This window comes from Natrix helvetica (genome assembly GCF_964273705.1).
Source record: "Natrix helvetica genome assembly, chromosome: 16".
NCBI classification, from domain to species: Eukaryota; Metazoa; Chordata; class Lepidosauria; order Squamata; family Natricidae; genus Natrix; species Natrix helvetica.
In genome coordinates, this window is record NC_138563.1 from 1073427 (window position 1) to 1083675 (window position 10249).

A 10249-nucleotide genomic window follows, 5' to 3' on the forward strand; every position below is an offset into this window, starting at 1 on the left:
ACATGCGCGCGCCGGCGTGCGTCCGTGCGTGCGTGGGGGGGCGCTGTTTGAGAGGAGCGGCGGCGGCGGCGCCAAGATGGCGGAGGAGGCGGGCGAGGGGCTTCCGCGCTCGGTGCTGCCGGGCCCGCTGAGGGGCGGCGGGGGAGGCGGGGGGGTCCCGTCGTGCTCGCCCCCCCCGGCGCCGCCGCCCGCCCCCGCCCCCCCGGCCCTGCCCGCCGCCCCCGCCGCCCCCCCGGGCCCGCGCGTGGTGCGCATCGTCAAGTCGGAGTCCGGCTACGGCTTCAACGTGCGCGGGCAGGTCAGCGAGGGCGGGCAGCTGCGCAGCATCCACGGGGAGCTCTACGCGCCGCTGCAGCACGTCAGCGCCGTCCTGGGCGGAGGGGCGGCCGAGCGCGCCGGGGTCCGCAAGGGGGACCGCATCCTGGAGGTGTGAGTAGCCCATCATCCCCTTCCCCTCCCCCTCCCCCCGCGACTGCAGAGCCCATGCTCCCCGCCCTCAAGGGGCGTGGCCCTCCTCCCGTCACCCTTGCCCCCGGGAGGACTACAGAGCTCATCCGCCTGGGAACCTAACCCATCAGGCACGGTCAGTCCAGGACTACGCTGCCCATGCTCCCCGCCTTCAAGGGGCGTGGCCCTCCTCCCGTCACCCTCGGCCAGGAAGGAGGGGGAGACTACAGAGCCCATCCGCCTGGGACTATAAGCCAACAGGCACCGTCTCCTCATCCATGTTGGTCCAGACTACAGTGCCCATCCTCCCCGCCTTCAAGGGGCGTGCCTCTCCTCCCATCATCCTTGACCTCCAGTCCTGGCCCGGGTGGAGGGAAGGACTACAGAGCCCATGCTCGTGGGACCCTAACCTGTCATCCCTAGCCTCCCCATCCATGTTGGTCCAGACTACAGTGCCCATCCTCCCTGCCTTGAAGTGGGGCGTGCCTCTCCTCCCATCATCCTTAGCCTCCAGTCCTGGCCTGGATGGGGGGACGGGACGGGACTGCAGAGCCCATGTTCACGGGACACTAACCCATCATCCATCCCCACCCCGTCAGTCTTTGTCCAGGACTACAGTACCCATTTGCTTCACCTTCGCAGGGTGTGCCCCTCCCATCATCCATCACTTCCCAATCCATGCTAGCCTAGGATAGGACTGCAGAACCCATCCTCCCCGCCTTCACGGGGTGTATCCTCCCCCCTCCCCCCCTCGTGCATAGCCTCCCCATGAATCTTGGCCCAGGAGGAGGAGAGGACTACAGCGCCCATCTGCCCCACCTTCATAAGGGCTTGCTCCTCCCATCACCCCGACCCAGAATAAGGAGTGGACTACAGCACCCATTCTCACCCCCCCCCCTTATGTGGTTGTGCACAGCTGGACTTCTCCATCCATCCTCCCAGAAGGCATGGACTGCCCCTCCCATGGTTCCCACCACCTCAGCACAATTCTTTAGCACAAGGGAACCCTCGTTGCTCGCTTGTCGACCGGGGACTACAACTCCCATAAGCCTTGCCCGGCCACCGTCTCAATCCTTCCAGGCAGGGTGGAAAAATCTGCAGGCCCTTAAAGCAGCCTCATTTCCCCTTTCTTGGCCTCTTATATGCTTGGAAGCTTCACGCCCACCAGCTGCAGAGGATGATGGGTGTGGTAGTCCCCGGCCTTGGGGGGGAAGGCTGATGCTTGGTGCAAGGGGCTGTCGTCCCCGAGAGCTTTTGCGTGTTGAGGTGGAAGGGGGATTGCATGACCCTCCAGCGCGCTGCGATGCGTCGTAACTATGAGTCGCCGAGCGCCCGAATTTCGACCACGGGGATGCTGCAGCCGTCGTAAATGTGAAAAACGCTCGCAAGTCCCTTCCCCAACTTCTCGGCCCCGTCGTTAACTCCGCACGGTCGCTAAACCAAGCGTTGTCAATCAAGCGCTGCCTGCATAGCTCCCTAGCCCAAATTCTGACTACACAACAAAGCAGACCCACAATTGCGTAGGCCAGCCAAGGACTCTCTGGGCGGACAACGCTTGGGAAGCCGGATTCGTCCCCGAGTTCCCTCCGTGACGCCCCTCCCTTTGTTCGGTTTCCGTTTTGTGGTGCCTGTGTGTGTGTGTGTTTGTTTAGTTTCAAAACAGTAGTCCGTTGTGGTTTTGTTTTTGTTTTTTCATTCCTTGCTTGCTGTGTGACATTTCCTGGAGCGGTTAAAATAGCAATTTGTTTGATTCTCTCCAGCACTCCAGCCTCACAGATTCTCCTTTGCCCTTTGTGTGTTTGTGTGTGTTTGTGTGCGCACAGACACACACACACACCTGCCTTCCTTGTGTTGTCGGCGAAAGGAATGAGATAAGATAAACTTTTGCTGAGTCCCAGGTTGATTATCTGCAGGGACGGAGGAGCTCTTAGCGTGAAGTTGGAGTAAAACGCTGGTGTGGCACTTTTAAGGAGTCCTAAAATAGGGCTTAAATGTCTCGCTTAGTGGCATAAATCCGAGGCTCCATTGTGGGTCGTAGGTTGAGGACTGCCTGCAGTTAAATTCTCCAGCCACGGGGCATTTTCATCCTTGGGAGCTCCTAAGCCAAAGCAGGACCTTTTTACGCACCAATCTGTAAATTTATGCCATTTATTTGTGCATTTCCTAAAGCCTGGGCCACTTTAACACTTGTGGACTCCAACTCCCATCGTCCCCAGGCTGGGAGTTGAAGTCCACCGCTCCGGAAAGTTCTGAACACGTTTAAAAGGAAGATTGGCTTGGTTTTTCTTGAGTGACAGGCAAACCTCTGAGAGCCTCCCTCTCTAGGAATGAGATGCTCCCAACTCCATGCTCCTGTTGGCAAGCCCCGGGGGCTTCTGGGGGTTGTAGGCGTTGCACTCTCCCCTCACCTTGCAGCCAGGCTTCTGGCGGGGGTGGGTGGGCTGAAGGCGCCACTGTCACATGCCTCTCCCTCAGCCCCATGCGCTGCGCGGAGGAAGTGAGGGCGCCCGGCTAAGGGGAAGAGTTGAACACAGGGCCTGACTCAGTTTCCTTCCTGCTTTTCCCTTCCCTTGTGACTGGCGGGATGTGCCAGGGCTGAGGAGGGGGGGGGCACCCTTGGGCTGAAGGCTCCCATCCCTCTCTCCCTCTGGGTGTATCTTCAGATCTCTTGTCATCTGTCTTCCGTTCCTTCCTTCCTTTTCTTCCTCTCTCTCTCTCTCTCTCTCTCTCTCCTCTATATCTCTATCATTTATCTTTTATCATCTGTATTTTTCATCTGTCCCTTCCTTCTTTCCCTCCCTCCCTCCCTCCTTCCTTCCCTTCTGTCTTTATTGCTATATATCCTCTCTCTCTCTCCTTTCCTTCCTTCCTTTCTCCCTCCCTCCATCCCTTGTCTGTCTGTTGTCTATCTGTCCCTATCTATCTATCTATCTATCTATCTATCTATCTATCTATCTATCTATCTATCTAATATATCCTCTATCTCTCATTTATCTCTTGTTATATATCTTCTGTCCTTCCTTCCTTCCTTCCTTCCTTCCTTCCTTCCTTCCTTCCTTCCTTCCTTCCTTCCTTCCTTCCTCTATTGCTATATCTCCTCTATGTCTCTCTCCTTCCCTTCCTTCCTTCCTTCCTTCCTTCCTTCCTTCCTTCCTTCCTTCCTTCCCTATTTCCTTCCTTCCTGTCTCTTGCTATATCTCCTCGATGTCTCTCCCTCCCTCCCTCCCTCCCTCCCTCCCTCCCTCCTGATCACGGGGATGACGCCATGGTCATAAGTGTGACAAAACTGAGTCACTTTTTCTAACTTCGAACGGTCACTAAACGAGCTGCCGTAAGTTGAGGACTGCCCGTATAACCTTCTCAATCAAGCTCGGTCAACCTTGGCCACTTGACAAGGGTGGAAACTTCAACTCCCAGAATTCCCCAGCCTTTTTTCCCCCCCTCTTTTTTTCCTTTTTGCTTTTCGTGGCTTGCTCACCCAACTCTTCCCCCCAAACTGCAGTCCAGCCTTGGCCCCTCTTGTCAGCCCCCCCCTCCCCCCCGGGCCTGACGGCGCCCCTCTTCTTCCCCCCCAGAAATGGCGTCAACGTGGAAGGGGCCACCCACAAGCAGGTGGTGGACCTGATCCGAGCCGGCGAGAAGGAGCTGATCCTGACCGTCCTGTCGGTGCCCCCACACGAGGCCGACAGCCTGGACCCCGGCGACGACTCCCTGGGCCAGTCCTTCTACGACTACACGGAGAAGCAGGCCGTCCCCATCTCCATCCCCACCTACAAGCACGTGGAACAGAACGGGGAGAAGTTCGTGGTAAGTGCCAGCCTGGCCCTCTTAGGTTTTTAAGAAGGATGATCCCCAGCTCAAGCAAGGGTTGGACTAGAAGACCTCCAGGGTCCCTTCCGGCTCTGTCATTCTGTTAGAATCACCTGCCCTGCGAGCCTTCCCCCCCCCGTGGTCTCTTTTTCTTCCTTCCTTGTATATGTGAATATAAAGGTGTGTCTAAATTCTCCTCTTCTAGGTTTACAACGTTTACATGGCCGGCAGGCAGCTGTGCTCCAAGCGTTACCGGGAGTTTGCCATCTTGCACCATAACCTGAAACGGGAATTTGCCAATTTCACTTTCCCTCGCCTGCCCGGGAAATGGCCCTTCTCCCTGTCGGAGCAGCAGCTGGACGCCCGGAGGAGGGGCCTGGAGGAGTACCTAGAGAAGGGTATGTGGAGGGCCTTGGGGGCGGGGGGGGGGTGTACAATAATGCAAAAGGCAGCTTTCATACTGTGAGGATATCTGTAATAACAGCATCCATCCTCCACATCTGCTTATCCCCGGTCCTTGGGAAGGACCTGATAGGGGCACGGGAATGCCAAACTCCCACTGAGCATCTGGCTGACTGTGTGTAGCCTTTATTGTCGTCGTACATCATGTATGCAACGGAATTGGTTATGAATTGTGTGGTTAATAATAATAATAATAATAATAATAATAATAATAATAATAATAATAATAATAATAATAATAATAATAATAATAATAATCTGGTTGGGAAGTTTAATTGGAAAAGGGCCATTGGAATTCTTGTTTCTTGTTTTCTCCTGGATGTGTGGGGGAAAGGCCCAGACCTTTCAGCCCCCCGACTCTCTCTCCCCCCCCCACCCGAGGCCCCCACTCACAGCTCTGCTTTCTCTCCCCTCCCCTCCCCTCCCACAGTGTGCTCCATCCGTGTGATCGGAGAGAGTGACGTCATGCAAGAATTCCTCTCGGAATCGGACGAGGTAGGTCCGGTCAGAGGGCGGGCTCTCCCGGGCGGTCACTCCCACCCACACCTGGGTGGACCAAAAGGGACTCTTTCCCCCCCCCCCTTCCAACCCCAAGAGGAGATGGCCTTCCTCAGGGCTGTTCTACCTCCCTCCCCCCCTAGAACTTCAATGGGGTGTCGGACGTGGAGCTCCGGGTGGCCCTTCCCGACCTCACGACTGGGACCGTCCGGGTGAAGAAGAACAGCACCACCGACCAGGTCTACCAGGTAGGAGGGGGTCCTCCGGGGGTTGGGAAGGGGGGGGCTTCTCGGGGGCTTTAGAGAAGATAGGGGCGCAGGAGGGAACTTGCTCTCCAAAGGACAGAAGCTCCTAATAGGAGATTTGGCTTTTTGGGGGTTTTGCTTCTCAAAACGTCCCGGTTTTTAAAATTCATTTCCTTCCTTCCTTCTTCCCTCCCTCTTTACTTTTTAATTCTCTCCATCCCTCCATCCCTCCCTTCCTTCCATTCCTTCTTCCATCCCCTCCCTCCCTCTCTCTCCCTCTAATCCTCCCTCCCTCCCTATGTTCCTCTATTCCTTCCTTCCTTCTTCCCTGCCTGCATGTCCCCCATCCCTCTCTTCGTTCCTTTCTCCTTCCTCCTTCCCTCCATTTCCTTCCTTCCTGCCTCTTTCTTTCCCTCCGTTACCTTTCCATTTTCTTCCTCCTTCCCTCTGTCCCTTTCTGTTTCTGTCCAGGCTGTCACTTCCAAGGTGGGGATGGATAGCAGCACCGCTAACTACTTTGCCTTGTTTGAAGTCATCAACCATTCTTTCGGTAAGGATCCATCCTTTACACAGCAGGCCCCCCTCCTGCCCCCCCAGCCCCCCCCTCCCACATCTAGAAAGGTTGCCAGTAGGAAGCCCCCAGAGGGGGGGGGGTCCTTCAGCCATGCAAACCAACTGGGTGACTTGGAGCCAGTCCTCACCCTCAACCCAGCCCACCTCACAGGGCTGCCGTCCTGGGGGAAACAGGAGGAGGGAGGAATATGAGTTACATTTGCGCCCCCCCCCCCTTTTTTTTTTTGGTTATTTACAAAATGCCGTATTTTTCGGATTATAAGGCACACCTAAATTTAGAAGACGAAAACAACAACAACAAAATAAGGTTTTTGGCATCCGCCAATCCCATTTTCGGCTCTTTTGGGGGGGCCTTTGTTCTGCCCTTTTCCATCCTTTTTTCTACCCATTTTTGAGGTTTTTTTTCAGCCAGTTTTTGAGGCTTTTTTGGCACATTTTGGGGACGTTTGTGGCACATTTTTGAGGGGGTGGGTTGCCTGTTTTTTAGGTTTTTTTCAGCCCGTTTCCAAAGTTTTTCTTGGCTCTTTTTTCCCAAAAGAAATGGGCCAAGAAAAGCCTTAGAAACGGGCCGGAGAAAGCCTCAAAAATGGACAAACACCCCCCCCCCTGAAAAACGGGGTGGAAAAGGCCAAAAATAAGCCCAAAAAAGCGGTGTGGAGGCCAGAAAAATGGCCGGGACTTCTGCAATATTCGGTCTATAAGACGCACAGGCGTTTTCACCCCCTTTTGGGAGAGACAAAGGTGTGTCTTATAGTCCGAAAAATGCGCTAATAGGACAAAATTCTAACCTACACATCAGTAGATAAAGACATGTTTCCTATTGAGGGAGGGGGGGGAAATGAGGTGCCATTCAGGCTGGCAGGAAGATGGCGGTTGCCCTCCAGCCCCCCCTGCTCTGGGACTCTCCTCCGCCAACGCCATTTCACTTTTTCCTCCCCCCCCCCCCAGTGAGGAAACTGGCACCCAATGAGTTCCCCCATAAGCTTTACGTGCAAAATTACACCTCGGCCGTGCCGGGAACCTGCCTGACGATTCGGAAGTGGCTGTTCACGACGGAGGAAGAGATTCTTCTGAACGACAACGATTTGGCCGTCACCTACTTCTTCCACCAGGTGGGATGCCTTCAGGTGACCCTCAGCTACAACCCCCTCCCCCTTCCTACGAGGCGTGGGCGTCCCCTCCTGGGGGGGGGACGTCTAGTGGTCTCGTTTCAGGGATCCGGGCGGGAGGAGCAGAAGCACGAGGAAGCAAAGGGCGGATCCCTCTGCGAAAGCCCCCCTATTTCCTACGGGGGACCCTCTCAGGAAGCCCTCTAGATTCAAAGGAGGATCGAGTGATTCCCCCCCCCCCCCCATCAAGGAGATCAAGAATGGGGGGGAAGGAGCAGAACAAGTCTTCCTACTGGGGGCAGCCACCAGCCAGAGGAAGTTTAAGGGATCTTCTCCTTCCTTTAGCGTTTATTTCCTTCGTCCCTCTTCAGCTCTTCTGACTTTGATCGGGCACCCTTCCGCCATGAGGACTAGAAGCTTGAATCAGTCATGGGGAAGGAGGGGTTGTAGGAAAGCAGAAACCCCCCTTTTTTTGTACAAGTCCCTTGACCCCATGTTTTTCCCACCCCACCCCAGGCGGTCGACGATGTGAAGAAAGGCTACATCAAAGCCGAGGAGAAGTCCTACCAGTTGCAGAAGCTCGGCGAGCAGAGGAAAATGGTCATGGTAAGGTCTTCTCCACTTCCGGAGATTTTGGAGAGTCTGGGACACCAAGGCCATGGTTGCCCCAAAGGTGCTGTATTTCAAAAGGAACTGGGCTTTCTTGTTTTTCCTTGAAGAGGTCTCGCTCCTCATTCAAGAGGCTTCTTCAGGTTCTGGCGGAATGGTGGAGAACGGAAGGATTTCTATTCCTTGCAGAGTCATTGGCACTCTCTCTGAGAGTCGTTGAGGCCGCTTGGAGGTCACCCTACTACAGGCCAACCTCCAAGCGGCCTCAACAAAAAGGTGGTGCAATGGGTGGGGCCGAAACTCACTTCCTTTCTCACTCAGTAACAGAAGCTTGGGGCTCGCTTGCAGTCGTATTTCAAAGACCACCCGCGGGAGGCGAGCGGCAAATACATTTCCCAAATAAATCGCTTTTCTTTGTGTTTGTCTTAAGTTGCAACCCTGCCTGTTGCGGAGCGCTAACTTGGACTCCCCTCCCCTTCTCCCTCCCCCCCCCCTTTCCTCCCAACAGTACCTGAATATGTTGCGGACGTGCGAGGGCTACAATGAGATTGTCTTCCCTCACTGCTCCTGCGACTCTCGCCGGAAGGGCCACGTCATCACAGCCATCAGCATCCAGCACTTTAAGCTCCACGCTTGCACCGAGGAGGGCCAGCTCGAGGTCAGCCATGGGGGGGACGGGGACGGGGACGGGTGGTTGGGTGGGTCCCAACCTCCCCCTCCCAACCCTCCAGATCAATCCAGGCAGGGAGACAAAGCTCCCACCCTAAGAGGTGAGGAGGAGGAGGAGAGGGTAGAAAACAAGAGGAGAAATATACCGTATTTTTCGTAGTGCACTTTTTTCTCCCCTAAAAGAGGGTGAAAATTTGGGCGCGTATTATACACCTACTGTAGCCCTGCCCACCCGCCTACAGCCGTTGTAGGGTCTCCTGCTTGACCATGGGGCTTGACCATGGGACCTCCAAGGTCTCTTCCAACTCTGTTATTCTGTTACTCAGAATGGGAATGGGAGAAAAGGGATCTAAGTGTGGATATACTGGCTAGGCAGGGGGTTGTTGCCCACATTGTAGATTAACTTTAAGCTGGTGGACTTCAACTCCCAGAATTCCCCATGCTGGCGCTGAGGAATTCTGGGAGTTGAAGTCCACCCAAAGTTGGGAAGCCCTGGTGTGGACGGGCCCTCCAATCCCCCAGCATTCCCCACCTCTGGATCCCTGCGGTGGTGGGAACGCCCCTTTTCGCACCCGGCACTGATGCCGCCGGGATCCTTCCAGAACCAAGTCATAGCTTTCGAATGGGACGAGATGCAGCGATGGGACACGGACGAAGAAGGGATGGCATTCTGCTTCGAGTACGCCCGGGGAGAGAAGAAGCCACGATGGGTCAAAATCTTCACCCCTTACGTAAGCAGAGAGGGGGCGGCAGAAGGGTGGGGGTCCCAGACCCCTGGCAAGGGGAAGGAGCTGGGCTAGGGGCTGGGCTATAGCCCCAGGCCCTGAATTCGGATTGTTCTCTCCCTGCAGTTCAACTACATGCACGAGTGTTTCGAACGCATTTTCTGCGAACTGAAGTGGCGGAAGGAGGTGAAGGTGGGGAGGACCAGGAGGGGGTGGGGAGGGCGGTTGCCGTCCAATGGGAACCCCTTCCCCTCCCTCCCTAGAAGCCAGGCGAGGCCTTCCGCGGAAGATGGGGCTCTTGGCACCAGAACTCCCTGCGCCTGGCCTGCCTCAACTACTCCCGTATCTCCCTTTGAAAGGTGGAAGAGGACGCCACCGACAAGGACAACAAGAATTGCAGTAAAGACAGTCTTTGCAGCAAGGTGAGAAGGCTTAAAGTAACCCAGCTAGTTTTCATGTGTAAGGTGGGACTGGAACTCCCTGGCTCCTGGTGATCGGCCCAAAGTCACCCAACCGGCTTTCATGCCTAAATCAAAACTAGAACTCACAGTCTCCTGGTGTCCCACTTTTCGGAGGAGCCTTGCAAAGCTAATTGCCAATTAGGTCTTTGGCAGCTCTTCAAGGGAGATAAAGGTGGGTGTTTATCAGCCTCATCCCGAAAGACTTTGGCAGACTTCTGTCGGACTATTTACAAACTATTTGGGACTCATTACGGGCTGTGAATGAACGTAATTCACAGCCATTGAAATAAAAAGAGGGTTTGGGGGACTAAGCACCTGCTTTTTACTGTCTCGGGAAGCCTAGGTCAGAACACTCGTTTTCAGCCTCTTTCCTTCGTTCCCTCCTTCTTTTTCTCTCCCAGAACATCTTCCAGTTAATGCGGACAGAGCAACGAGACATTGCGACTTGAAACCGCCTCGGACGACCGACCGAAAAGCGTATTATCCCCTTTTTTTCCCCCACCCCACCCCAAAAACCCTTCCTGGAAAACAAAAAATTAACACTTTTCAAAACGAGGAGAAAAGGAAAGAAAGAGAGAAAGAAAGAAAGAAAGAGGGGAACGGTTTACTGTATTAAACTCATATTAATTCCATTCGTGAAT

General features: G+C 54.9%; 1 protein-coding gene across 4 annotated transcripts; it reads left to right on the top strand.

Annotated features, from left to right (window-relative positions):
- Positions 1–62: 62 nt before the first annotated feature.
- SNX27 (sorting nexin 27) lies at positions 63–10240 on the top strand. Of its 4 annotated transcripts, none has more exons than XM_081967987.1 (13): positions 63–429; positions 4023–4254; positions 4463–4655; positions 5150–5214; positions 5361–5465; positions 5934–6012; positions 6984–7162; positions 7661–7750; positions 8262–8411; positions 9025–9153; positions 9274–9339; positions 9507–9569; positions 10010–10240. In XM_081967987.1, exons 1-13 carry the CDS (start codon positions 77–79, stop codon positions 10055–10057), a joined length of 1752 nt encoding a protein of 583 aa, XP_081824113.1. In that variant the 5' UTR covers positions 63–76; the 3' UTR covers positions 10058–10240. The 4 variants fall into 4 exon arrangements, with proteins under 4 accessions (XP_081824113.1, XP_081824114.1, XP_081824115.1 ...); XM_081967988.1 differs by having other exon boundaries at positions 9274–9333; XM_081967989.1 differs by having other exon boundaries at positions 6984–7147.
- The last annotated feature ends 9 nt before the right edge of the window (positions 10241–10249 follow it).